General features: G+C 42.3%; 8 protein-coding genes and 1 long non-coding RNA gene across 11 annotated transcripts; 4 read left to right on the forward strand and 5 right to left on the reverse strand.

The window, feature by feature from the left end:
* Window positions 1-19: 19 nt before the first annotated feature.
* On the reverse strand, window positions 20-2,465 carry LOC145700755 (uncharacterized). Its single transcript, XM_081778082.1, has 7 exons — window positions 2,200-2,465; window positions 2,071-2,154; window positions 1,230-2,026; window positions 867-1,187; window positions 663-823; window positions 427-614; window positions 20-380 (listed from the first exon to the last, which is right to left on the reverse strand). The coding sequence occupies exons 3-7, from the start codon at window positions 1,382-1,384 to the stop codon at window positions 237-239; spliced, it is 969 nt and encodes a 322-aa protein (XP_081634208.1). The 5' UTR covers window positions 1,385-2,026; window positions 2,071-2,154; window positions 2,200-2,465; the 3' UTR covers window positions 20-236.
* Window positions 2,466-2,850: 385 nt separating this feature from the next.
* On the reverse strand, window positions 2,851-4,106 carry LOC145697961 (exocyst complex component 7-like). The gene is made up of 2 exons (XM_081775167.1): window positions 3,590-4,106; window positions 2,851-3,518 (listed from the first exon to the last, which is right to left on the reverse strand). Exons 1-2 carry the CDS (start codon window positions 4,104-4,106, stop codon window positions 2,851-2,853), a joined length of 1,185 nt encoding a protein of 394 aa, XP_081631293.1.
* An 884-nt stretch (window positions 4,107-4,990) lies between these two features.
* Window positions 4,991-7,702, reverse strand: LOC145700452 (putative ATP-dependent RNA helicase DDX56). Its single transcript, XM_081777718.1, has 7 exons — window positions 7,577-7,702; window positions 6,611-6,935; window positions 6,187-6,561; window positions 5,877-6,072; window positions 5,533-5,828; window positions 5,377-5,479; window positions 4,991-5,330 (listed from the first exon to the last, which is right to left on the reverse strand). Exons 1-7 carry the CDS (start codon window positions 7,656-7,658, stop codon window positions 5,058-5,060), a joined length of 1,650 nt encoding a protein of 549 aa, XP_081633844.1. The 5' UTR covers window positions 7,659-7,702; the 3' UTR covers window positions 4,991-5,057.
* A 3,450-nt stretch (window positions 7,703-11,152) lies between these two features.
* LOC145696773 (phosphoacetylglucosamine mutase-like) lies at window positions 11,153-13,092 on the forward strand. Its single transcript, XM_081773858.1, has 6 exons — window positions 11,153-11,382; window positions 11,424-11,593; window positions 11,633-11,822; window positions 11,863-12,035; window positions 12,127-12,292; window positions 12,337-13,092. The coding sequence occupies exons 1-6, from the start codon at window positions 11,182-11,184 to the stop codon at window positions 12,976-12,978; spliced, it is 1,542 nt and encodes a 513-aa protein (XP_081629984.1). The 5' UTR covers window positions 11,153-11,181; the 3' UTR covers window positions 12,979-13,092.
* A 60-nt stretch (window positions 13,093-13,152) lies between these two features.
* LOC145696774 (uncharacterized) lies at window positions 13,153-14,855 on the reverse strand. 2 transcript variants are annotated; one of them, XM_081773862.1, is made up of 8 exons: window positions 14,683-14,855; window positions 14,533-14,602; window positions 14,329-14,439; window positions 14,007-14,090; window positions 13,823-13,956; window positions 13,715-13,770; window positions 13,491-13,673; window positions 13,153-13,427 (listed from the first exon to the last, which is right to left on the reverse strand). In XM_081773862.1, exons 1-8 carry the CDS (start codon window positions 14,683-14,685, stop codon window positions 13,280-13,282), a joined length of 789 nt encoding a protein of 262 aa, XP_081629988.1. In that variant the 5' UTR covers window positions 14,686-14,855; the 3' UTR covers window positions 13,153-13,279. The 2 variants fall into 2 exon arrangements, with proteins under 2 accessions (XP_081629988.1, XP_081629985.1); XM_081773859.1 differs by having other exon boundaries at window positions 13,823-13,965.
* A 637-nt stretch (window positions 14,856-15,492) lies between these two features.
* On the forward strand, window positions 15,493-17,473 carry LOC145697087 (uncharacterized). Of its 2 annotated transcripts, none has more exons than XR_014133849.1 (8): window positions 15,493-15,615; window positions 15,662-15,722; window positions 15,827-15,990; window positions 16,223-16,653; window positions 16,704-16,928; window positions 16,971-17,146; window positions 17,208-17,274; window positions 17,323-17,398. XR_014133849.1 is itself a non-coding variant. In XM_081774236.1 (8 exons), the coding sequence occupies exons 1-8, from the start codon at window positions 15,509-15,511 to the stop codon at window positions 17,461-17,463; spliced, it is 1,272 nt and encodes a 423-aa protein (XP_081630362.1). In that variant the 5' UTR covers window positions 15,493-15,508; the 3' UTR covers window positions 17,464-17,473. The 2 variants fall into 2 exon arrangements, 1 of the variants encoding a protein (XP_081630362.1); XM_081774236.1 differs by having other exon boundaries at window positions 17,071-17,146; window positions 17,323-17,473.
* Window positions 17,474-17,517: 44 nt separating this feature from the next.
* On the reverse strand, window positions 17,518-17,912 carry LOC145700165 (uncharacterized). Its single transcript, XR_014134165.1, has 3 exons — window positions 17,818-17,912; window positions 17,717-17,771; window positions 17,518-17,664 (listed from the first exon to the last, which is right to left on the reverse strand). It is a non-coding gene; the product is annotated as an uncharacterized LOC145700165 (long non-coding RNA).
* A 1,201-nt stretch (window positions 17,913-19,113) lies between these two features.
* On the forward strand, window positions 19,114-20,941 carry LOC145699328 (uncharacterized). The gene is made up of 7 exons (XM_081776594.1): window positions 19,114-19,153; window positions 19,372-19,392; window positions 19,464-19,516; window positions 20,002-20,092; window positions 20,136-20,223; window positions 20,268-20,387; window positions 20,846-20,941. The coding sequence occupies exons 3-7, from the start codon at window positions 19,505-19,507 to the stop codon at window positions 20,901-20,903; spliced, it is 369 nt and encodes a 122-aa protein (XP_081632720.1). The 5' UTR covers window positions 19,114-19,153; window positions 19,372-19,392; window positions 19,464-19,504; the 3' UTR covers window positions 20,904-20,941.
* A 2,440-nt stretch (window positions 20,942-23,381) lies between these two features.
* On the forward strand, window positions 23,382-24,718 carry LOC145698893 (uncharacterized). The gene is made up of 6 exons (XM_081776128.1): window positions 23,382-23,556; window positions 23,600-23,839; window positions 23,888-23,974; window positions 24,016-24,202; window positions 24,247-24,348; window positions 24,389-24,718. Exons 3-6 carry the CDS (start codon window positions 23,930-23,932, stop codon window positions 24,637-24,639), a joined length of 585 nt encoding a protein of 194 aa, XP_081632254.1. The 5' UTR covers window positions 23,382-23,556; window positions 23,600-23,839; window positions 23,888-23,929; the 3' UTR covers window positions 24,640-24,718.
* Window positions 24,719-24,828: the final 110 nt, after the last annotated feature.

The following is a 24,828-nucleotide window of genomic DNA, read 5'->3' on the forward strand; positions in this document are numbered from 1 at the left end:
TCGCTTGATTACAGATGGATAATAAGTAACTGAGGTAAATTGAACTGTTCAACTGAAGAAATCGTGGCAGCTATCGTAGCACGAACCAAAAACTGGTGCGCTTAGCAGATAAATTGTGAAAACGGAAACTTATAGAATGTGAACTAAATATAAAATGAAGTGGGAGTGGGAATTCAAAGTATTGTTTTTTGTAATCAGTCTTCTTTTTCTGGTGATGTTTTTATTTCAATGAGTGCTTAGTTGTCGAAAGGAGGCATGAGCTGTCGCTGCTTGATCGGTCCCTGAATTGGAGGGTACGGTCGCGGGTTGACGCTTTCTGACTGAAGGTTGTTTATTTTTGCGTTGAGACGGGCTTCTGTGTGATTTGCTTGGACCATCGCCTGGGAAAAATGATGATTGAAGATAGAAGAAAATGGTAGAGCTTACCTTGTATGCATGATTTCGCCATTGAGCCGCAATGTCCAATTGTGGCAGGTTTCCTTCGTGTCTAACTGTCACTTCGCGTAACTGAGTCTCTAGGCCTTTGCATATCCGCGCTAATGCGTCTACCCGAGCGTTTTGCATGTTTAATTTCTCGTTGATTTCCTTATTCTGCTTTTGCATCTCGCCCAGCGCTGGAAAAATGGATGAGTGGATAGAATCAAACCGTGATTGTAACTTACCGACTGTCAGATGCTCGATTTTGAGCTGATATTCGTCGTTTTTCGCTCGTTGCTGCTGAGCGAGGGTTGATATGGCGCGGGATTGATCAACTGTTTGAGCGTGGCTGGAAATCTCGCTTCGGAGCTTCATCTGCAGCTTTTCTTTGCATGATACTTCCTCTCTGAAATGGATTTTAATAGATATTCTGGTGGATAATGAATTACGATAGTAGTTTCTTGAATCGCTCGACTTCGTTATGAGCCTCGGCAGCGGCAATTTTGTAGCGAGCAGCGTCGACTTCTGCTTTGATTCGGGTCTGGACATCTTCGATTGTTTCTTGCTTTGGCTTTATTCGCGGCTGAGCGGTTTGTTGAAAATGATTTGGTGGAACGTTCTGCTGATAGTGTCGGTTCTGCTGATGGGATTGGCGAGGTGAAATTAGTGGTGAATCGTTGCCCCATCTGTCCAGCAAAATCGCACCAGAAGCGGATCGTTCGAATGGAGGTAGTTCTGTTGGACTAGGGCCGTACGTCGTCGGGGAGGCTCTAAAGAATTTATAGGGCAACGAAAGCACAAATGTTTCAAACCCTTTTCGATAGGTACTGTGTTGCTCTTTTTTGATTGATTCAGGACTCGTTTGTACCGAGGCTATCTTGGGGCTTTTGATCGTGGAGCTTTCGGATTTTGGAGGTGAGATAGTGTCAGTAAGAAAGTCCAACGGGGTGAGCGGTTTTCGTGACATTCTAGTGTAAAGCTGACATAGTAAAAAAAAAGGATAGTTTCGTAATTTTTGGAAAATAAAAGGTAGAATTAATTATTTTTTCTTCATTAGGTCAGAAAGGACTTTTCTGTAGCAATTTTTAAACTGTTCAAATTCCCGTCGACAGTCGCCCTTTTGAATATCTTGCCAGCTGTTGACGCAGTTTCCGTAGACGATCGCTTCTCGGCCGCAGCCAACGAGGGCTTCGGACATTTTGTGAATTGGTCGGGCTAGAGGTCGAGTTGGTTTCATTTTCTGAAAGAAAAAGGGGTAAACGAAAGCTGAAGTGAATGAAATGATGGTAGATGGATCGTTTGGAACATGAAGAAAGTCTTGAAGATGGGTGAGATAGCAATGAACCGTGAGAACTGATAAAGACGAATTCTAATTTGAGGGATCGAAAAGAGCGCTGATTTCCTCTTGAACTTGGGCAGGCGTAAAGACGAAATATTTAGTTGGCTTTGAGGTGAAATCGCTTTTCTTCTGCCCAGCTTCCCAGAGTTCCGTGTAACTCGATGTAAGTAGTCGACTGATTTCGTCCTTTAGATCGTTCCGTAAAGCTTCATCGGGAACCGTGAGAGTCTTACAGGTGCTGCTGAGCTCGGTGAATTTCGAATTGAAGTCCTGGAAATAATTAATTATTTATTTTTAGCGAAATAGGGACTAACCCGGAAAAGCTCCTTTAGTTTCTGTTTCTCGCCTCCAGAAACTTTACTCGTGCTCATTTTTATCTCTGACAGGTCGATTTTGCGCTAAAAAAGTACCGTCTATTGTCCACTAAATAAAATAAAACGCACCTTTATTTCAACCCAAAGGTCTAAAAACTCGTCCCGTCGTTTTTCCTCTTCAACTGCCAATTGATTGTTGACGAAATCATCATGAGTAGACTCGATGTGTTTTGAAAGCTTCGATGAAGTGAGCTTTTTGCAAATGTAATGCTGATTGTTCAAGAAAAATAGTTTCTTTCTCGTCTCGTCCGGGTACTGGAAGCTTTTCGTTTGCGTGGCTAGGGCAATGGCACCGATGATTCCAACCATGTAGTCCGAAAATCCACCTTGTCGTTTTCCTGGCCCGAGGATTTTTGAGTTTGGTACATAAATTACATTTGAAACTGTCCAAATCAAGGAAGAGTATTACCATTTGCTATTTAAATCCCCGATTCCTGTATGCGTAAAGATTTGATTGACAAGCTCACTGTACTCTTCCAGCGAGTTCAAAAAATATAATGCATCTGAAATCAGATTATGCACCGTCGCATCGTCAGGCAAGTTGTTTTTCGGTTTATCTTGCTGAACCATTTCTTGATAACGCTTATTTTTGATGCAAAATTAGTCCCTTATCAGATAATTTGATTGTTCATATCTGAGTTGAGCAACCTGTGTAGAAACCTGACTCAGGGCCTTATCCTCAAGCAGGTTCGCCAGAAAAAGGTTTTTCAGGACCCTGGCTCAGGTTTCTGCACAGGATTTCGTGCCCAGATTTGTATTGATGCACCTTTCCTGGAGAACATCAGCAGCAGCGGACTCCATGTTCCGGAGAACTTGGGGAATAAATCGGCGATTTTCGTCTGAAGCAAATTGAAGAGCACTTGTAGCTTGGGACTGGATTTTCTGAAGAACTTGAAGCAAAGGACAGAGTTCGATAAAAGCGCCGAATTCTTCGTTGTCGCATCGATTTAGCTCTGCGAGAAGCTTGTCGGCTGTTAGATTCAGTTGAAAAACAGAGTTTGAGATGATTTTATCGAGCACGTCTCCGACTGTATTTTCGGGAAGGACTTCCTGTGCAACTTTTACTTCCCGATCTGCGAGGCGAACAAACGCTTGAAAGGCGATGGAAGTCGAGTAGACATTCAGGTCCACGGGCGCTGATTTCTTGGGATTCGGAGACGATCCCATTTCGGAAACGCTGAAGGACTTGTTGAGCGTCGATCGCATCGATAAAGTCCTCGAGAATTTGGACTTCCCGATGGACTTGCGCGCTTTTGTTGCTCTGCGAATGGTGAAGTTTTTCTTGGCCGGGGTTTCTTTTGAAACTGAGCTTTGGGCAGCTTCTTTGACGGCGGAAATGTTCTGGGCGAAGATTTGTTCTCTTGTTCGTGCGTAAGTGTCCGAAAATTCTAGAGGAAGTTTTAGATTTTTTCTCGCAGATTTAAGTTAGATCATCTAACCCTAACTTTCTTTAACTGACCGCTGATGGAGCCGAATCGCTCAAAAATCCACTCGCTCATTTTCTTCAGCTCATCCATCGTCTTCTCTGACTCCTCGTTGTTATCAATCAGGGAGAGTCCAGAAGAAAGAGCTGTAAGAAGAAATTTCGGATCCTCGCATGTCGCGCTCGATTTCAACAAAGCTTCGTAATACACGAGCAGTTTTTTCCGCCCGGTTTCGACGAGCGATGAGACCTTTCGGAGCTCCGGCGAGTCTGGAGATGATTTTTTGAAAAACTCCTCGGCTTCGAGTAAATCCGTCATTGCAGTTGTGTAGCGAACCACGTGTTCGGAAGGATCTGTATTGATGATCGCTTGATTTCGCTTGACGACATTGTGGTAGCCAATGACGTTTTCAATCGAATTCATCACTTTCCCGAGATTTTCTTGAAGGCGCTGGAGATCTTTCGTTTGCCGATGAACAGGAATCACTGCTTTTTCAAGCTTTTCAAGTCGCGATCCGAAGCTCTCGAGAATTCCGGACATTTGAGTTGTCATTTCCCTCGAGCTAAATACGAAAAATTATCAAGAGCTTATCCAAATTCCAAAATATTTGTTATCAGACATCATCTAGCTAATTAACATCGCAGCTGCTTATCAATGACAGATTTTTCTGCTAATTCAAACTAATTAAGAGAGTGTCCTAATCTGATCTAGACGAGGCACTCTTTCCCGAACACCTGCTCGTTCATATTTATACCCAAGAATCTAACCAAATGTATCACAATCAAAAAATCAAAAATGAGTCAAACAATGACCCCAGTAAGCCGACGAAGAAAAAGCTCAGCTCCCGTTTTTGGTGAAGGAAAGCAGTGGACCCCGAAATTCCGAAGACATTCGCTCGTTCTCGACGAGCACGAATCAACTGATTTCCACACAACGCCAGTAAAAGAGGGTACGAATCTGACATCCTTGAAAAAAATCAAGAAAACGCTGCGAAAAGTCCTCCGACTCCCCCGAAAATGCTCAAAAGCCCTCTTTCTCGACGAGGATCGAAAAGATTCATCGTCCTCTTCAGCCAACGAAATCTCCTCATCCCCCAACGAGTCGCTCATGTTTTGGGAAGAAAACTACGATGCCTAAGCATTACAATTTCAACCCCAATCTAGGGTTCAAAAATCTTTCAGTTCACAAGATTTCTTATTCATTCAGAAAACCAAGGTGAAAATTTTCTGATGTTCATGGACCATTCTGCCTTTCAAAAAAGTAAAAACTATCCTTTTTCTTTTACATTTGTCAGCGTGTATCTTTTTACCTCAACATGCAATTTCGTATCGCATCGATCTTCTCCTGGTCTTTTGCTATTTGGCTTTCAATATCGCGTCTTCTCGATATTGCACAAAACTCCGTCATCTACAAAATTACGTGTCTTTTATTATCTGTCCACTGAATGGTTTATACAGTCAATAGTCAAAATAAGAGTCGTTCGGTTAACAATTCGATTTCATTTTACTTCACTCGTTTCGCCTTCGTCTTCAATGGATCGTTCGCTTTTCTCTTCTTGAGCAAGGCTTGCTTTTCTTTCGTCGACAGTCCCTTTTTGTGATAATTCTTGGTTTTCGATTTCAGCCGCGCGTTTTCGATATTCAGTGAGTTTTTGATTTGTGCGGGGAGCAGGTAAGTTGGAATATTCGCCAAATCGGATCGTTTCGACACTTTTTTCAAGTTTGCATCGTGTCGCAGCGCTAGCAGGTCGTTTTCATGTCGAGTAAAATACTCTTCCTAAAAAATGAAAGGAGATCTTCGAGGTTTTTATTTCATTATTTACCTGTAGTTTCTTTGAATTCAAGATCGCCTGTTTGATTTCGGCGACTCGGCTGTCTCGGATTGCTCTTTTGCTGCACTTGTCAAGCGCATCTGATGCTCTTCCTCTGAATAAATAAGTTAATTTAAACAGGAACTCAATGAAACAAGAAATTCCTACCTTAGACCTTCAACTTCTTCCATTTTGAACTTGAATCGATCAACAGGGATTCCCGTCACTTCCGTCACTTTATCCAGTACGTCTCTTTCTTCTTGCCCGATCATCAAATTAATGACTCGCCCTTTGTTGTCTCCTCTTGCTGTTCGCCCTGCTCGGTGAATGTACTGCTTGGCCGAAGTAGGGAAATCGAAGTTGATGACGTTGGAGACGTTCTGAAAGTCGATTCCTCTCGACACGCCGAATTCCCGATGATCTTCTTCTTGCGTTTTTGACTTTTTCTTCTTCGAATCTTTTTCCTAAAATCCAAGAGTTTAGAAAAAAACAAAGTTGAAAAGCGGGCCCACCTCTTTTTTAGCTTTCGTGTGTTCTCCTTCTTGAATTTCCTCATCCAGATCGACCTGATCGTTGGCAATCATGATGTCGAACTTTCCTTTATTGAACTGTTGCACTGCGTTGTGACGAGAAGCAGCGGCTAGTTCGGAGCTCAGGACAACTGAAGGTATTCCGAATTGCTTCAGGAAGAGTTTCAGCTTGTAACACCTAAAATTTCCGTAAAACAGATATTTTTGGCCGCTTTTTTGAAGCCGATTGGGCTGCACAATCTGTGTAGAGATCTGAGTAACTCATATTCCCTTTTTTCAACCCCTTTTTTACCTATTTGTTCCACAAGCAAAGACAAGCGATTTTCCTCTGACGATTCTCAACTTGAGAAAGCTCAAAATCACCAAGTACTTTTCAAAGTCTTCGTTCAAATTAATCTGATATTGCTGGAGAACTTCCGCGTTCGGCAACGAGGAGTCGTCGAGCTTGAGCGTTACTGGATTCCGAAGCGCTAGTTTCTTCATTTTTTCGACTTGTTCTGAGAGGGTGGCGGACATGAGGAAGGATTGCTGCGTTCCAGGGAGATATGTGACGATTTCCGCGACCATTTTGTCGTTTCCGAATCCGAAGAGAAGATCGGCTTCGTCCAGGACCATGACTGAGAGTTCTTCGAGGGAGAGACGCTCCGATTTTAGCGCATTTAGGATTCTGGAAAGAAAAAAATAAGCTTTTGAAAAATGCTTTTTTCAATTATTACCTTCCAGGAGTTCCGATCACGATGGATGCGGAAATAGCTGATTCAGACTCAACTTCTGATCCAAGCTCGTAAATTGAAATCGAATCGAGGCATTTGACACAGAGTTCTCGGACGACAGCTTCGATTTGCGAACATAACTCCCTCGTAGGGCCGATTATTAGAGCACGGGAGCTGGGGATGTGGAGGATTCGCTGGACAATCGGGATCAAGTACGCACCGGTTTTTCCAGAGCCAGTTCGGGCCTTGGCCAGAATGTCTTTTCCTTTCAGAGCGATTGGCAACCCGGCTTCTTGGATTTCTGTCGGCTCTTTCCAACCTTTACAGTGTTTTTCAATCCGAAATTTAGCGAAAATGGCTTCTCAAAAAAAGCGTTATCGCTTCTTTAGTAGGAAAAGATGCCCTAGTTTTTGTCGTCCTTGATCTAGGATCGACAAATGCCCCCGAAATCCGGATCGGGTTTTCGTCGGATTTCCTTGAAGTCTGATTTTTCCGATCGGGTTTTTGTCGGGTTTTCGTCGGGTTTTTGTCGGGTTTTTATCGGATTTTTGTAGGGTATTTTTCGGGTTTTTGTAGGGTATTTTTCGGGTTTTTGTAGGGTATTTTTCGGGTTTTTATCGGGTCTTTGTCGGGTTCTTGTCGGGTTTTCACAACACTAAAGTTGATACAAGTAGAATGAATCCAAATCGGCGAAACTAGACAGAATTTTTGGTTTACAGAATTTCGGGTACTATCTTTAATCAGATTGATGAGTAGATCTGAAGAGAAACCCGACGAAAATACCCTACAAAAATCCGATAAATGACCCTATAAAAACCCGATTTTGTAGGGTCGCCAGAATTTCAGCATCGGGTTTTTGTAGGGTCGGCAGAATCCAACAAAAACCCGACAAAAACGTCGGTTTTCGATCGGGTGTCGGGTGGGACTTGTCGATCCTAGTCCTTGATTTCAAAACATTTCCTAGTGCAGCGATCCCAGCCAAAATTCTTGGGTCAAGTCCGAAGGAATTCCACTGCGCGATTTCCTGCGTTTCCTCCCCCGCTTCTGACATTTTTCCGAATTCGGCTTCTATGAAAACAAAACAATTGTGAAACTTTTTTTTTTATTTATATATTACGTTTTTGAAATGTGGATTTTTTTAAGTTTTTAGAAAAACAGGAATGAGTGAAGTGAGGCAGAAAATGTAGTGAATATTGATTTTTTCGTGAGTTTCAAGTTGTGTATGTGTCAGGGCTGAAAATGTGAGGAGCAGGTTCTTCCGCTGAAGGGTTGATGATCGCTTGGACATCTTTGATGAACGACTGAAGAGTCATCGCGTTCTTCGTGGATTGAACCAGCTGCTCGAGGAGTTCATCGTCCGACTCAGTTTCGGACTCGGAGCTCGACGAGGAGGATTCGGCGCTTTCTTCCAGCTAAAGAGTCGAATGAAAAAGCGTTTTAAAAATGGTTTTTCATTACCAAGTCTCGCCAATTTTGAACTTCGGGCAATTTCGGCTGTGCCTTTGGCGCAGGTTTTCTGGCTATTCTTCGCTTTCCACGAGTGACTTCGGTTTCATGAGCAGAATCGTCAGGAGCGCTCTGGCTTTTTCGGCCTCTGACGATCGTGTGAGTTTTGTTGCTCGCGCGGACAAGGGTGCGAGTTTTTGACGAACTCTCTTCCTCGAAATCGAGGCTTCTATTCGCAGCGGCTTCTGTTTTTAGTTCATCAAGAATTTCTTCAAGCGAAATTTGGACCTGAGCTCAGCAACCTGAGTCAGGCCCTGAAGGGGCAAAATCGCTAATTTTGATGAACAGTTCCTTTCACAATCGTCGGATTTCCTTCCCCTGCTCTCACCAGCGTGACCGTCTTGGACGGACTCGTTCTATCTGCTCCATTCGAAGCCCTGTAAATCGTCCGCGTTTTGGACTGCGACTCCGTTTGATCCACTCCTCTCATGATTGTGCGCGTTTTGTTTCCCTTGACGATGGTTCTTGTCTTTGAATTTGGCGAACTCGCGAATTGCGAATCTGCACAGCCTCGGACGATTGTTCTTGTTGAGTCGCCGATGCTTTTTCGATTTTGAGTTGGCTTTTTTAAAGGTTGAAAAGGGAACTTTTTCATGAAAAAATTGATTCATTTTCTTGAAAATTTCATGAAACAATAAAACTTTTCAACCCTTTCCTCAACAGGCGCTGTTTCAGAAAAAACATTCTTCCGATTTCTCCTCAATCTGAAATGCTGCGATTCGTTCCTCAATCCTCGCATTTGCGCGAGCGGCACGGGCGACCACTGTTCCGATTTCCTCGGTTTCTTCGATTTGGTCAAATCGATCATTCCGTTCTTTGTTGATAAGGGCTTCTTCTTGGCGCTTGGAAAAGTCGAGTTTGGAACGATCGGATCGTTGAAAAGGTCATCAAAGGTGAGATTTTTCGATGACGAGTTGTTTCGTCTTTGCCGGATTTCAAAAATTCTATAAAATTTAAAGAAATTAAATTAATAGAAGATTTTTCAAATCCGAATTTCCTATCGAAGGACCTATTTGACTTTTCGTGGAATTTCCTCGCTTTGCTCTTTATCAAGTTCTCCTGCGACGAGTCCGAGTGTTGGTAATAATCGTGAATCGAGTCTGCCGACGAATCTCGCATCACATCATACACAGGGACGCTTCTCTTCGCTCGAACAGTTCTATTCCGCGGCTTTTTAATAATCACAGCTTTGTCGGATCGCGCATCGGAATTTTCTTCTTCTCTTGGAACGTCGAAGGTCTCGTTGTTCGCAACTCCTGGCTTCGGAAGAGTCTCGTCGTCGCCGCTTGAATTCATGATCGACGAAACATCGTCTTCGTCTTCCGATAAGTGCACTTGCTGGTTCACTTTTCTGGATTTTCACCAAGTTCTCGAATACAGGGAGCTCAGCCTGGGCTCGGCAACCAGTGTAGAAAACCTGAGTCAGGGTCTGAAAGATCTTGAATGTAAAAACGAAGCCGCGAAGCGGCTTTTCAATGAAAATCTTTCAGACCCTCACTCAGGTTTCTTCACAGGCTGCCTGATGGTTTCAGCCAATCAAAAACCCGTATTTTTGGAAATATCTTGTTTTCAAATACGAGTTTCTGATTCGCTAAATAGCCTTTTTTCCATGAAATCCGTTCCTGATTGAGTCCTGTGATCATTTGTCGACTCCAGCGTTTCTCCAATCGTATCCGAATTCTCATCAGACGAATCCCTCGTGACACTCTTCACCGGAATGATCCTTCTTCTCTTGACTGTCCGACTTCTTCGCTCTTGTAAGTCTGTTTCTCGATTTTTCGGCGTCGACCATCGCTCCCGATCTCTCATATTTTCTGAAACACTTTTATAAAAAATTACTTTCTTTTTAAAAAATAGTCGCAATAAATTTTCACTTTCACTATTTCGAATGATTCAATTTTCGAGCGCCGCGCTGATTGGCTCGCGCGCTCGCTTGATGACGTCACTGGCGGAGGAAAATCTCCCCGTGATACGAAAAAAATCGGAATTGATAAGTAATTGAAAAGACTGAAAACACCTTCAATGATTAGAGGCTTACTTTCTAAGAGGCGGCTTTTTCTCAATCACAAAATGGTCTTTGTCGTCAATTCTAAGCTAAAGAAAGGTCAAAATTATTCATTATTTTTGATTAAAGTCTTTATCAAAATAACGAGTACTAAATCTTCTATAAGTCGACGACTTAAAGTCGTTATGCACTTTTTCCCAGGCGCGGGACTTACCATTTGTCTTTGATCTCGTCCTCATTTCATTTCTTTCTCAACCCTTTTTCGACCTCCAAAAGACTCCAAAAGGTGATCTGGCCGTTGCCACTGCTGATGCTGCTGTCAAGGGTTTTAGCCGCCAAGTTGAAGTTCTCATGCTAATAAAAGTCTTCTAGAAAAGATTCCGTCTTTTCTCAAGATTTCGCGAGAATAGCCTGAGCTCGGCAACCTGTGTGGAAACCTGACTCAGGGTCTGAAAGAACTTTTAGCTCTGACTCAGAAATGGTACTTTTGCAAAGCCGCTTTGCGGCTTTCTTTTTTGGAAGAACTGCTACGCGGCTTTTCATTAAAGACCTTTCAGACCCTGACTCAGGTTTTTTACCGAGCCGAGCAACTAGTTTGATGGCTAAAATCCTTGTCCGCCAGTTGTTCCAAGAAACGAATGAAAAAACAAAAGTGCTTTATCTCGCCAGTGGCAGTACAAAAGTCATGCTCAAAGGTGGCGAGGAGTGTCTATTGTCGCTAGAATCTAAAGCCAAGGAGTTTGAGCTAAACCGAGTGGCTATTCAGAATCAAAAAAGCGGAGAAATGATTTTACTCGCAATTGGCCCTGAGTTATTAGGGTCTAATCTTGCTCTTTTTTCCTCCTTGATTTCAATGTAGAAAATCCTATCTTTTACGATTGATTAGACCCAAAACAAGAGCGCTACAGAAATCGACAGAGTAACTGGCCATTTAAAACTTTTGTAATTCGTCTTTGATCCCAAAAGGGCACAAATATTTAACCGCACCTGCAAATAACTACAGAGTTATTCAAAATTCTTCTTCAAAGGCACATTTTTCCACTGTTATCTTTTTAGAGAAAAGATGAGTTTTGAACGCGCGGCTGGAACGAAGCAGGTCAAGTACGGAACGGCCGGTTTTCGCGGACCAGCTAACGATGGCCAAATGGGCTTTATTGTCAAAAGGTCGGGAATTACCGCGGCTTTGAGATCGAGAAAGTTGGGCAAGGCAACTGGCTTGATGATTACTGCTTCTCACAATCCTGTTCAAGACAACGGCGTCAAGGTTTGCCAAAGATCTTATTTTTGAAATCAACTTTGGAAAAGGTAACAGAGCCTCTTGGTGAAATGCTCGTCCCAAGTTGGGAAGGTCTCGCCACAAATCTGACCAATGCAGATGACCTCAATGCTGAGGTCGAAAAAATCATCAAAGACGAGGAAATTTGCTCTTCCTCCGAAGGACTTGTCGTTCTTGGCCGAGATACTCGACCAAGCAGGTAATTTACTGTAACTGAGTCTTTGTTAATTTTCCATAGCTCCGAATTATCGTATGCCGCTGCTGAGGGGATCATCCAGGCTCAGTCTAGATCTCTGAATTTAGGCGTTGTAACAACACCGCAACTTCACTACTTAACCTACAAAATCAACACGGGAACGCCCGTCTTCAAGCTCGACTTGGATCTGTATTATTCCGATTTCACCAATGCCTTTTTGGAAATCACCAAGGTACAAATCTTCGTCCAAAAACCACCCTATTTTAATGTAGAATTCTGCCAATCTCGGTAACCTTGTGGTCGACTGCGCCAATGGCGTCGGTCATTTAGCCGGAGCTCAGTTCGCCAAGCGGCTCGAGTCAAAGGTCAATGTCAAGCTGACTAATGTCGGAGATGGGCAGCTCAATCATGAGTGCGGAGCCGATTTTGTCAAAACTGGCCAAAGGTAATCGCACAAATACCGGATGAAAACATCAAAAACATACTGTATATCTTGCTTCAAAAACTCGCTTATCTGATAATCATCATCATCCAAGAGCTCCAGTTGGATCCGAAATGGAAGAGGGCGTGCGATACTGCTCAGTAGACGGCGATGCTGATCGACTGGTCTATTACTTTTTGAGAAATGGAAAGTTCTTCCTCCTTGATGGCGACAGAATCGCTTGCTTGATCGCTACTTATCTTCAAAAACGTCTCGGAGAGGTATGTTTTCGAACTCGATCAAAAAAAGCAGTCCTTTTTGAAAGGAGACATCGGTTAACTTCGGCGTCGTTCAAACTGCTTATGCCAACGGAGCGAGCACCAACTACTTATCCTCTCTTGGAATCAAAACTGTTTGCACCAAGACCGGCGTGAAACACCTCCACCACGCCGCTTTGGACTTCGACATCGGTGTTTACTTCGAGGCAAATGGCCACGGAACCGTGCTTTTCAACGAATCCGCGATCGGAAAACTCGAAAAAGAAGGCCAGACGGAAATTCTAGCGCTCGCCAAACTCGTCAATCAAACTGTCGGTGATGCCTTCTCCGATATGCTCGCTGTCGAAGCTGTCTTGCATTTACTCAACTGGAGCATTGAGGATTGGGCGGCGATGTACTCCGACTATCCAAATCGACTCATGAAGGTCAAAATCGCCAACCGAGCGGATATCCAAGTGACTAACGCTGAAAGAACTTGCCTGGCTCCAGCTGGTCTTCAGGAGAAACTCGACGCCCTGGTCGCCCCAGTGACGAACGGAAGATCATTTGTGCGAGCAAGTGGAACGGAAGATGTCGTCCGAGTCTACGCAGAAGCCGACACTGCCGAGAACTGTAATAAATTGTCCATCGACGTGGCAAATTTAGTTTACGACATGGCAAATGGTCAAGGCGACAAACCATCACTGTGAATCTCTTTTGACAGAATATTCAGTTGTCAATTCCGGGCAAAATCAATTCAATCATAATAATTTGCACAATTTCTGTATTTTCCAAAACAGTTCTTTTCGCAAATAAATTAAAAATATTAAAATTTATATGAAGCTAAAAATTGAGAAAATTGAAACTGGGAAAAATGCTGGCTGCAAGTTTTTTTTTCTTTTAATATTTTCATCAATACAGTTTTTTATGTTTCTAAGCGTTCTAGTGAGAAGAAGTTTTGATTGATTATTCACAATATTCATTATTTTTTGGCGGGGCTTGGTACTAGTACTAGCTGAACTCGGTGATTTTTGGCGTTGAGTTTGAGCTGCTGCCAACGATGATTCGTTGTAGCTCTTCTTTGACCCGGCGCTCGACTTCTTCGTCGATGTGTTCTTTGACCATTTGTTCCATCGAGCGACTGGATTTGCTCAGCGATCTAGATGATTAAACAGTCATTTAGCAATTGAGGTCAGTCCAGGTCAGCTAGAAGCTCATTTACCTCGTGGAATAAACCCTTTTAGGCTCGCGTTCGTTGTCTACCGCTAAAATAGCATTATCCTCTGAAATGAAGCTTGGCGGCTCTATCAGCGAGTCTTCTTCGTTACTGTAGCTTTTCATCCGCCCCATGCTTCTGTAAGAGCGGAGACTTGACCGTGACCCGTATCGAAGTGGAGATTTATAACTGATTGATAAAGTGCTGGGATTTGAAAACAAAAAACTTACGGACTAGCAGGCGAATTATCGTAGTAAAGGGGCGTTTCTATCGGCTTTCCTGCGTACTAAACCGGTTTCAGTTAATTTTCCTGAGTGCTGCTTTAAGTCTTTTTTTACCTGTGGATTGTAGAGCATGAGCTTTGAGGAATTTGGAATGTCGAGGCTTAATTCGCGATGGACTTGAACCGCCTTGCCGGATTTGACGGACGGGAGCGTTCCATTACTGTAGTTGGAGCTTTTCCTTACTGGGCCTTGGGAGCCTTCGGATTACTGTCATGGGAAAAATATGCAATAAACGTACCCAAGTACTGCTCGCGCTGGATATAAGACATTTGAGGCTGTAAGCTTGGATCGTAGAGGGTTCCGCTTTCTATGTGCTGCTCAACTGGTTGACAAATATTGGATTTTCTCAAGGGCTTCCTTAACAAGGCATTCAATTTCATTGGGAATTTCAAGTGTTCTTAGAAAGAAGATGAGCATTCGGGACATTCGGGGACATTCGGGACATTCAGGGATATTGGGGACATTCAGGGACATTTGGGAAACTCGGGGACATAGGGGACATAACAAGCGTCTACCAGAAAATCATTGTTTGGAGCTCAAATCAACCGTTTCCTTATCACTTTTGGCTTTACAACAGCATTTGTTAATCGAATAAGCGAGAATGACGAGTAAAAAGATGGCACCACCAATATAGACCCAGCCATATTTGTTGAAATCCAGATAAAGAGAAGCTGCTCCGTGAGGATCAGTAAATGTATACTGAGAATTAAGCCCCGTCTGTTTTGACTTAAATAGAACAAAAAAAAAGGAATAATGATCCTCTCCTTCCGTGATTGGTGCTTGCGTTGGCGGTGGCGTCGGTGGTGGCTGAACTTCTTCGGAAAATAAGTTTCCCTGAATATTAATAAAAATAAGACGCTTTGATGGTTTGTTTGTCCCATCAAAAATTGATCAACTAAACTAAGAATTCTTACCATGAATAAGCTTCTTTTTTTCGCCTTCACCAAACCATAATCTCTTAAATAACGCGTCGCCAAAGTCCCGTTTCTCTCCTCTTGTTCAATTGTTTCAACAAAAATCGTTTCTCTCCTTTGTCAAATTCCGAATTCTTGAATTCCGTGGTCGATTTCTTGGTGCTTTCTTTCTCCTTTCTTCTTTCTTTACTCAACACTCGAGGAGCATCATTTTTCGTAAGTTACATATTAACTCAGTGACTCGGCGCGGGCTCGGCTCATGAGAGTGATACTGTCGGATTTTCAATGCTGAAAACTGCACTTGAATGGATTCAAACGGCTGTGAAAATAAAGCGATTTGCCTCATAATAAATACGTCCTCCTTTTGTTATTAAATTTGCGATCCCGGCCTTTTCATCAAAATCAAAATTAAAAATTGATGTCTTGAAAGTTTCCTCTTTTAATATTTTTAATAAAGCAAAAGCAAAAATGTTTGAAAAACTCTGAATTCGTGAAATCCAGCTCCATTTGTCCGCGACGCAATAATCTCCTTTCATCGAGCACTCACGCCACATGATGGCGTTTCTGGGCAGTTAGTCCGTAAGCCTTGATTATTTTTGAAACAATCTTCGGCCAAAGTTAAAAATTGGAGAAACAACGTCTTGAAAGATTAATTTAGCCGGGTCTCTACTAGAAAGAGTTGAATTCAATATGTTTTTTGAGCAATTTGTTTAGTTAAAAAAAGCAAGCTAGGGTCGTTGAAATTTCAGGAATATGGGAACGAGCATCTGTAGACGTAAAAGCTCATGTACATCGATCCAATCATTCTCTTGTCATTTGAAAGAAAATGGGGAAATTGCCGGAAGAGAAATACAAGGGGGATCATCACGTAGATCCGGAGGGAAATAAAGTTAGCGTTTCGAAGAAATCACGATGTAGAAAATTCTGCTGCCGGTAATTTTTCTCGAATTCTAGGGTGCTGAAATTTCGAAACGTTCAGTTTCTTTGCTGTTACTTTTGGACTCCTTACGACTTATATTTCAACGATTCTGATCGTTTACAAACGGGTTCAAAAAAGAATCGCTATTGACGTAGTTTTAATGCTTTTGACTGACAGATTAGATACAGTAGTAATTAAGCCCCTCTTTTGAACCCTCTTTCTCAGACGCTGGACCTTCCAACTCAAGGAGGCTCGGATAATTACTGCGACTCATTCTACGTCGAGCCATCCTCCTCAGTTGGCCCGTATCTTTATGACAATACGTTTGATATTTCGTCACCGATCGATTGGTCAGATTCAGGCGGAGAAAATGCTCTTAATAAGTTCAGGCCAGGTTCTTTTAGATTGGGCTCGGAAGACTGTGTAGAAACCTGAGTCAGGGTCCTAAGAAAGCCGCGCTAGAATTTGCGAAAATAGATCAAGGTGGCTTTTTCGGCGAAGCCGCTTTGCGGCTTCGTTTGAAGAAAAGCCGCTACGCGGCTTTTTATTTTGGATCTTTACTCAGGTTTCTTTCAAGTCCAACTTTGACACATTAGAATCGATCAAGAACCTGTTTACCAGAGCCATCGGAACTCACAATTCCTACCACCGACAACAGTATCCAGGTTCCCCAACGTACTGGGCGAACTGGTGGGCTCGGGCGATCCCAGACTGGAGTTATGAACACCCACCTTTGACCCAGCAATTTTCGATGGGCTGGCGAACGCTTGAACTTGACTTTCACATGCGAAAGAAGGCCTCGCTCATTTATCACATTCAAATGTGGGATCAGCTGACTAACGAGTGCACATGCGCCGCATCATGCTTTAAATTGATCAACGATTGGTCGGAGGCGAACGCGGGTCACTTCCCCTTGTTCATCATGCTTGAGCCGAAATTATTGGGATTTCTTGAAGACTCTGAAGCGATGAGGGAAGAAATAACGCTCGAAAAACTGCTGCTCTTCGAACAATTGGCGATTCAGAGCTTTGGAAACAAGATCGTCACTCCAGGTTTTAATCAAATTCAATGAAATCAAGGAAGAGACCATCGCCGTTTTCAGACGCCCTCCGGAACGGAAAAGAGTCAGTTCTCGCTTCGATTCAAGAAAGTGGCTGGCCAAGTGTTGAGAATTTCTACGGAAAGATTTTCTTTATCATTTGGAAGGAGATTGACAACGAATTGATCCAGCTGTACATTGAAAACACGAATGGCTTGGAAGGCCGAGCATTTTTCCCGTACCAATATTTTGGGAACAGATACGAAGGCGGTGGAATCACTCCATTCCGTAAGTTGAACGATTCATAGAATGAAAGAACTTGTAATAAAGTGAATATGGATGGGCCGCAATCCGAAACCATTGATGCTCGGAAAGAGGGCTTTATCACTAGAGTGCGAATGAATACAGGCCCGGTTACAGTTCGCTTTAGTTCACATGGATCGAAGCAGTGAGAACGTCGTGGAAGCGCTTGAAGAAGGATTTATCGCTAGAATTCGAATGAATACAGGATGGTTATTGCACGTCTCTTGCTCTTTAATTTTCGTCAAAAGTTATGTAACCATTAAAAGTGCCCGGTTTGTCCCCAGATGACACTGGTGAAAGCGACGGTCGTTATGAAGACTCAGTTAATCAGGTCTTGCATCAATTACAGCTTTTTCCGTTATCAGGATGAATTATTTAGGGCGGTAATATCATCTCATTCGACCAAAGATACGACTACTGCTGGGAACTGCTCAAGAATGACGAACGATGCGAAGTGTTCACGCCAGCTGGTGATAAAAATGCAAAAGTCTGCAAGTGGACTTATAATTCTGATCAATAAATTGAAGGAAAAAGCGAATTCAAAGGGCTGAGATGCATTCTTGATTTTCCAGTTTATTATCACTGTCGAAAATGACCAGTAATGGCGAACAGAGTTTCTATTCAGCAATGAGCTCGGTGAGTTTCATCATGGCGGCTTGAAAGTCCCGGAGCGCGTTGATCGATTCCACGGCAGCTCTTCCAAACTCCTCCGCCAAAACGCCTAAAAATTTCAAATAGAATAGCGGAAAAGAGAAATAATATTTATATCATACCAGCTTCTTCGCTTTTGCCATTGAAATTGTCGCTCTTGTTGGCTCGATCCAAGAACTAAAAAAACTGCGTTATTATCTAAGCAACAAGATCATCTGATCACCTTTTGGGCGCAAACAGTGGCGATATGCTTGTCCATATTTCGTTTTTTGACATCTTCTTGGGTTGTTTTGATGAACTGGCCAATCGCTTCTTGGAGGTTCTTTTGTAAGTTAGAAAAAGGGTCGAACATTGATGATTTGATAACATAGATGAGATTATATTTATGATTTTTGTAACTTTCCTCAAAGCCTCGTTCGTAGTTTTTCTCGATGATCTCAGTGCAGACAGAGAGCAGGTCTTTTCATGATCATCAAAATTAACCAAATTTACGACTGTGAAAATCCATTACAGTAAAAAATAATTACAGTTCTATCAATTTTTTCTTAATCATTCCCTGAGTTATCTTCGTTCTCTCGAGATGACATGTTGTTCGAGTATTAAAAATTGGCCAAAATGCTTTGAATTTCTCTAACAAAGATATGAAGTGATGGATGTTTTTGTGCCAGGCATATAATCTAGAAAAAAAATACAAACAACAATTATGGTCTTTTCGATTTCGAAGATTCCGGATTTCGTCTGTTGCTAAGAATATAATCAATAATTTTACTATTGTTTTAATTGAATTATATAAATTTCTTTTTGCAAAAATAAACTACTGTATACAAGGAATTCAATAAAAACTAATTAAAACCGTGCCTGGTCTAAGCTTCAACGTCTCCTGGGAGCATCACAATGAATGACAAGTCTACGAAAGTGGTCACTTTTGTGCTTCGATAGCTGCGTCCACAGGCTGCACTAAATTTATTGTTCTTTTACGGTGTCTTAAACTGTGCGATAAAAAAACTTTCGCTAATTCGTATTTGTCTCCGTGCGGTTTAGAGAGGACACCTTTTTCACGAAGACTTTGTTCAACAAGATGGATATGTTGGGGAAGATCAACAGAAGACTCAGGAACTGGGCTCGGCAACCTGTCTCGAAAAGCTGAGTCAGGTTTAGAATCTGAACAGCTAGAATTAAAAGCCGCCCAGCTGCTTTCTTAAGGGTGTCAACATCGATTGAGTAAGGGTATGTCTCATAGCTAATAGCTAACGCTGAAAATCGATGTTGACACCCTTAATATCGAAGCAGCCACGCGGCTTTAAATTTTGCTGTTCAGCTAAACCTGAGTCAGGTTTTCTACACAGGTTGCCGAGCCAAGCTCAGGAAGGTTTCTCGATAATTAACCCTTTTTGATTAATCCTTTGAACTTGAATTTCTCCGAGCTAATTAGCTAAAGAAAGCTTATTGATTAAAATCAAAATCGACACCCTTTTGTTTAAATTTCTTGAAACTCAATTAAAGTCTTCAGCAAACAAAAGCTCCTTCTCAAGAAGAAGGAACACTGATCGACCGGATAAGTATGCGAAAAAGATTCTCTTGAAAAAAATCTTCACCCAAGCAGCATTTTCAAAGAGCGTTTGAGCATTTGGCCAAGCTCAAAAGTCCCTTGTGACAGATTAAAGCAGCGCGGCAAACAAGCGCCAAGATAGCTAAACTAACCGTGCGAAATTTAAAACTCAGATTGACAATTTTCTATTTTTTCTTTCTTTTAGAAGAGATTTTTAGTACTTTTTAGCCTTTGATCCATACAGGAAAAGTTTGACTTTCTAGTGACAGCCTCGACCTTCAGGAATGAACCATCAAAAGTCAACCTTGAAAAAAGAACAGAAGAGAAGATAAACGCGGTTCATAATCTCGTCGGAAACTTGATGTCGGACCCGGTAATCTTCCTTGATTTCATCTTTTAATTTTCGCTGGAAATAAAATAGTTACAAAAATAATATAACTGTCGAAAATCAAGAAGCCGCTTTCGGCTTTGAGCGAAACAAGAAGAAAAAGCCGCGCGACGCGCGGCTTCCGTCTTTTTTGTCTCGAAGCCGCATGCGGCTTCTCGATTTTTGACAGTAATTTCACTTAAGTAACTATTTTATTTCTAGCGAAAATTGGTCAGTTAGAAATTAGAATCACTGTATTTTCAACCATTTAGCATTCAATAATTCAGAATAATTAATCAAGCATAAAAGGCACCCTTCATTGTGAATTAATAATGAATCAATTCTGAACGAAGCAAAAACACGATCGATGAAAATCCCGTAAATATTTACTCAAGCGTAATACAGGCTTTGTAATACAGTCCATTGTACCCAAAGAAGCACGAAATTAAAACCGCTTCTGACAGTTCTCCCATTTTCTAACTGTTTTTCAGCGACGAAGCCGAAGAGCATCATCAGCGACAACGCGAATCACTGGCAGTCGGCTGCAGTCGAAGGCAGATTCAAATGCAGAACGGCAGATGGGTTTTGTTGAAGTTTTTGTTCACCAGTGATTATAAAAGATTAGAGAAGCAGATTCGCGACGATGTCTTCCTAGAACTCGAGTGCGAGAAGACCTTCGCGACCAATGCCTTTTACTTTTGCCCGTTCATTGGGTAAGGCGAATTTGAATACCCCTTTTCGGATTCCACAATTCTAGCTTTCTCGCGAGAAACAGAATCAAGGAAGCGACAAAGATGTTCGACATCGGCTCTTACGAAAGCTGTGTCCGGGAAGCCAAGAATGCCTTCAAATATGCCACGATTACGTTCACGCTTGGGTAAAATTTTACTTAATTAAAAATATTTTTTAAATTTATTTTAAAAATAATTGTCAATATTCCGCAAAATTAAGCAAACAGATTCGGGAACGGTCGGTTACAATACCAAAGATTTTTGGTATTCCAATACCAAAATTTGGTATTCCAATACCAATTTTTTCTTAATAATTCTGATTTTTTGTCCTTGGAATAATTAAAAACACTCCTAAAGTGTCTTATTTTACAGGCGCGGAGCGCACCTCCGAGCATTTTGTCCACGAAATTGAAATTTTTTTGCCGACTTTGGTATTGGAATACCAATTGGTATTGTAACCGACCGTTTCCCAACAGATTAGGCTTCAATTGAAAATATGATCCATAAAAATAACGGAATATGATAGGGGAAGCTACTGAAACTTCAGTCAAAAATGGCTAAATCGTTGTTCACACCCTTAACTGGTCTTAATATCATTATTCAGAACGCTTATCTACTTCACGACGATTATTTCGCTGCTTTTATACTACTTCGCCGATTGAAAGCAATTTTAATTCATGCAAATAAATTCCCAGTGCCATTACTTTTGCTTTTGAATTTTACTATTTGAAATCCTATAATTATTTATTTTATAAAAAATAAGAGCTCTGCGAATTAGAATTAATGGATGAAGTAAGCATTTTCTTGATTGCCCAAAGTTGATGCTAACATCAAGCTGATAGTGCAATTAGTATGATACTTGGAATTCAAATAAGCGTCGAGTTTGGAACTATAACATTGGAACAATGTTAGCTAAATACAGAGCGCACGTGGCCATACTTCCGAGAGTACGTACATCGATGAGGGTTGTTTTTAAAGATTTTCGTTGAAAATTGGGGAAGCGGCTGGTCACTCTACCAATTTCGGTAAAAAATACCAAGTTTTGGTAATCAATTACGAATAAGAGGTTTTTGAAAGGGCTTGATCATTTTAATACCCAAAAATGAATAATTGGTCGACCTAAAATTTCATCTTTATTACTAAAGCTTTCTGTTTCATCATTTTTGGTGAGTGTGAGAGATTTTCTTCACAACTAGCCTAGTTGAACTAGGGAATATAATTTCGTAAGAGTTGACCCAGATAGTGCTAGCAGACAATTTTACGCCGGCACTAGTTGTTTTGCTCTAGAGCTCACCTAGCGGGCGCGCGCTGTTATCAGCACTTTTGCGATATAAAATCGTACTGCGGGGACGATTAAATTATCATCCAGAGAGAAAACTTTGGTAGTAAGATGAAGGTAAGATTTTTATGAAGATTCTTTTGGTAAAATTTTCCTAGCCTTTCGTCGCAGCCATCGCAGCATCTGCTTCTGTAAATGCGCAAATGTCCGCAAACGATGCCTGGACCGACGTCGCCGCGGCCTACACCGATCTTTACGACGCTGTTCACGACGCATACGTAGGCACCGGCAAAAAGCAAGCAGTGAAGAAGGCCAATCGAGTGGGAGACTTCTACAACAAAGTCAACAACTTTCCCGGACGAGTGTCGGCATCCTGCGCCGAATTCGCCGGCTCTGGTGACCCCGCCGCATTCGTTCCTCCCTACTACGACAGTGAGGACATTTGCCACTCGATCAACAACTTCATTGCCTCTGTGACGAGCTACCACGACGCTTACGTCTGCATGGATGATGTCGACCTGACCGCCAACAACGGCTGGGCTCCGCACAAGATGATCAGAACCATTCAGCGACAGCGCAACATGCTTTTCAACAGAAAGCTCAAGCAACTCCAGTGCAGCCTGCCAATCGCGCCAACACCACCTCCCTGCGACAGCAACCCATGCGACGGCCTCAGCAACTGCTACACCCTCATCGACGGCTGCGCCATCGCCCCCGTCCGAGATACCTCGCTAGGACCCGTCCCTGCTGCGATTTCTTACAAGATCTCGGCTGAAGTTTTCTGCGACCATAGCGGAACTGAGAGCCAGTTCCAGAACATTCTTTTCTTAGGCGCCGATGTCTGGGAAGACGGCGTCGGAGATCGACTCTTTGTGCTTAGCAAAGGCAGTGGATGGCAAAAGATCCACTTCGTGATCAATAAAGGCGACAACGCGGGATTCGTGACATACCATGATTTCGCCTGCGTCGACGGCGAATGGAACACTTACGCTCTCGAAGTTCAAAATAGCCCCTTCAGTTCCAGCGATGTCGACTTCACTGCAACTGTCGATGGCAATGTCGTGATGCAGGGAAGCTACCCCTTGACCGGAGAGGGCTTCGGCGATCTCCAAGTCTACTCCTCCAACCCGCTCCATACCGCTGCACCTCACAAAGTGCGAAACTTCTTTTATCAAACTTTGTAAAAGTTTTGTCTTTCGCTCCCAATAATAGACAAACTTATCTGTTTCCCTCTGTCAACGACAAGAAACTCCCTTTTCGAATATCTTCTTTTTCCGTCGGAATAAATAATATTAATAATAATATATAAAAATATATTTTGAGTGAAATTACAAAATAGTGCATTTTGACCCCTCCTTCTGGCAATCTTTTCGAGCAGTATTCACAATTTAATTAGGTTGTATAATACATAAATAAAAAGCCTATAGCCTTTTCTAGGGGGATTTGTATTAAAAAGATAGAAAAAACGAATCAAAAAAGCCATTTGGTCACGATAAAGACACTACAGTTTTACGAAAATTCGAGTGCACTTCCGGTCGGATAATTCAATTTCATAGCTTATTTTTTTACAATTTTTATCAAAATCCCCCTAGAAGAGCCTCTTAGCTTTCTAATGGTATAATATGAAGAATTATTGAATTGTTTTAGTACTCGAAAAGATTGCCAGACGGAGGGGTCAAAATGCACTATTTTGTAATTTCTCTCAAAATATATTTTTTTCGTCCTATTCAGATCAAAATGCTTGTATTTTTTCTTATTTTCCGCAGCTAGAATTTCTTAGATCTTCACTTTCTCGAGAACTCAAATCGCGCGCTGAAAAATTCTCGAGAACTTTGAATCAGATGAGTCAGCCCAACTCGGATTCGCCGGTTCATTTCCAAAAGCCCATTTCCTGAAGCAGAGGAGAGACAAAAAAAAGCGGCGAAGATGCCGAAGTCTGAATCAGTGAAAAGAGAAAGTATCCCGATAGTACCCGTGGATATCTTTGGCCACACTCACAGACCATTGCTAGTAGAGGAAACGGCACTGATGGACAAGTAATGCCTTCTTTTTCGCCAATCGGTTTCAACCACTTTTCAGAAACAACAAGAAATCGCCGATCAAACGAAAAACCGCCAACGCAGATGATCCCGTTCCATTCGAAGCGCTTCCCGTCGACTTGAAAATTCAGCAAATCATTTACCACCTGCTCGTGGCGGATCTCGACAGCGACATGGACTGTGATTTCCGGCCTTGGTCGTTCTCCGATCCAAAAGAAAGTTTGACTGGCATTTGAAGATTCAGGGTTATGAACTATTTCCGTACTTTTTGTACAAAGCGGTAATATTGAATTGAATGAAATTTTTTATTGAAATTTTTTGATTGAAGGTTTGGGATGATGACTTTGACCCAATTCAATGGGGAGATCACATGCATGGAGAGACAATCGTTGTCAATTTTCACATGCTCTTCCAGGTAAAAAGAAATCCTTTCTGCTTCGAAAACGCCCCTTTTAGCTGGCTCAAGGATGCAGAGTCGCAGGAAAAGAAGTCGGCCGAGCTCCCGAGTACGTCGACAACTACGGCCCAGGCGATGACATGAACAACCGACTCCAGCACAATCTCGTCAACATCTTTGGCTTCAACGACATCGGCGTCGGCAACGTCGAGGATGAAAGAAATCTCAACCAGATCTACCAAACAAGTACATCTCTCACCCATTCACAAGATTCTTCATTTACATTTTAGACCAAGCTTTCTTCTGGAAACTCGACCAGCTCTGCGAAAAATACAACCTGGATTCATTTTCATCGTGGCACGAATTCCACCACGCCGATTTCTTCAAGAATGGTAACAGAAAAAACCTTTCTTTTTTTCATTATTTTTTCAGACAACCCAAAAATCGAAGATCGCCACCGCCCGAAGCGAAAGAACTCCAAGTTCTTCAAAATCTGCCAGACGCTCAAGACCGACTATCGCGTTCGAAAGCAAGGGCTAGAAACGAGTGGCTGGGCTGTGGAGCAAGCAAGGCCCTACCGAGGACGACAGATCAAGGCGGAACACAAGCCGAATCCATATCGAACCGAGCAGTCAGGTTCGATGATGATGCCCATGGATGTCGTCCCAATTGCATACGGATAGGCAACGAGTTCTCTTAATCATTTACCAACCCGGTTAGTTACTTTTCAATCATTTAATTTGTGCCCTTGAAATAAACGACTGCCAGAAATAATTGAGTGGCCTCTTTCGCGTTGGCCTCGTAAAAGATTGTGCATGTTCCCACATGGAACTTATCCTTTCTTCCCGCTGCGGTTACTACCGTCGCTTCTA

The sequence above is a fragment of the Oikopleura dioica genome, chromosome 2 (genome assembly GCF_907165135.1).
Source record: "Oikopleura dioica chromosome 2, OKI2018_I68_1.0, whole genome shotgun sequence".
In the NCBI taxonomy this organism is placed as follows: Eukaryota; Metazoa; Chordata; class Appendicularia; order Copelata; family Oikopleuridae; genus Oikopleura; species Oikopleura dioica.

Coding starts and splice junctions, on each gene's coding strand:
- LOC145697087 (XM_081774236.1), top strand. CDS start 15,509: ATGGGGAAATTGCCGGAAGAGAAATACAAGGGGGATCATCACGTAGAT. Junction 15,723..15,826: donor CAACGATTCTGATCGTTTAC/AAACGGGTTCAA, acceptor CCTCTTTCTCAG/ACGCTGGACCTTCCAACTCA. Junction 17,275..17,322: donor ATGAAGACTCAGTTAATCAG/GTCTTGCATCAA, acceptor TGAATTATTTAG/GGCGGTAATATCATCTCATT.
- LOC145700452 (XM_081777718.1), bottom strand. CDS start 7,658: ATGTCAGAAGCGGGGGAGGAAACGCAGGAAATCGCGCAGTGGAATTCC. Junction 6,562..6,610: donor GTGATCGGAACTCCTGGAAG/GTAATAATTGAA, acceptor TTTTCTTTCCAG/AATCCTAAATGCGCTAAAAT. Junction 5,480..5,532: donor GAAGAAGTTGAAGGTCTAAG/GTAGGAATTTCT, acceptor TTATTTATTCAG/AGGAAGAGCATCAGATGCGC.
- LOC145698893 (XM_081776128.1), top strand. CDS start 23,930: ATGCATGGAGAGACAATCGTTGTCAATTTTCACATGCTCTTCCAG. Junction 23,975..24,015: donor ATTTTCACATGCTCTTCCAG/GTAAAAAGAAAT, acceptor CGCCCCTTTTAG/CTGGCTCAAGGATGCAGAGT. Junction 24,203..24,246: donor CAACCAGATCTACCAAACAA/GTACATCTCTCA, acceptor TTTACATTTTAG/ACCAAGCTTTCTTCTGGAAA.
- LOC145697961 (XM_081775167.1), bottom strand. CDS start 4,106: ATGACAACTCAAATGTCCGGAATTCTCGAGAGCTTCGGATCGCGACTT. Junction 3,519..3,589: donor GCGATTCGGCTCCATCAGCG/GTCAGTTAAAGA, acceptor AACTTCCTCTAG/AATTTTCGGACACTTACGCA.
- LOC145696774 (XM_081773859.1), bottom strand. Junction 14,440..14,532: donor GCAAGCACCAATCACGGAAG/GAGAGGATCATT, acceptor CTCACGGAGCAG/CTTCTCTTTATCTGGATTTC. Junction 13,771..13,822: donor TCATGCTCTACAATCCACAG/GTAAAAAAAGAC, acceptor AAACCGGTTTAG/TACGCAGGAAAGCCGATAGA.
- LOC145699328 (XM_081776594.1), top strand. Junction 20,093..20,135: donor AAATGCAGAACGGCAGATGG/GTTTTGTTGAAG, acceptor ATAAAAGATTAG/AGAAGCAGATTCGCGACGAT. Junction 20,224..20,267: donor TACTTTTGCCCGTTCATTGG/GTAAGGCGAATT, acceptor CCACAATTCTAG/CTTTCTCGCGAGAAACAGAA.
- LOC145696773 (XM_081773858.1), top strand. CDS start 11,182: ATGAGTTTTGAACGCGCGGCTGGAACGAAGCAGGTCAAGTACGGAACG. Junction 11,594..11,632: donor CGAGATACTCGACCAAGCAG/GTAATTTACTGT, acceptor AATTTTCCATAG/CTCCGAATTATCGTATGCCG. Junction 12,293..12,336: donor TTCAAAAACGTCTCGGAGAG/GTATGTTTTCGA, acceptor CCTTTTTGAAAG/GAGACATCGGTTAACTTCGG.
- LOC145700755 (XM_081778082.1), bottom strand. CDS start 1,384: ATGTCACGAAAACCGCTCACCCCGTTGGACTTTCTTACTGACACTATC. Junction 1,188..1,229: donor CACAGTACCTATCGAAAAGG/GTTTGAAACATT, acceptor TAAATTCTTTAG/AGCCTCCCCGACGACGTACG. Junction 824..866: donor CGATTCAAGAAACTACTATC/GTAATTCATTAT, acceptor AATCCATTTCAG/AGAGGAAGTATCATGCAAAG.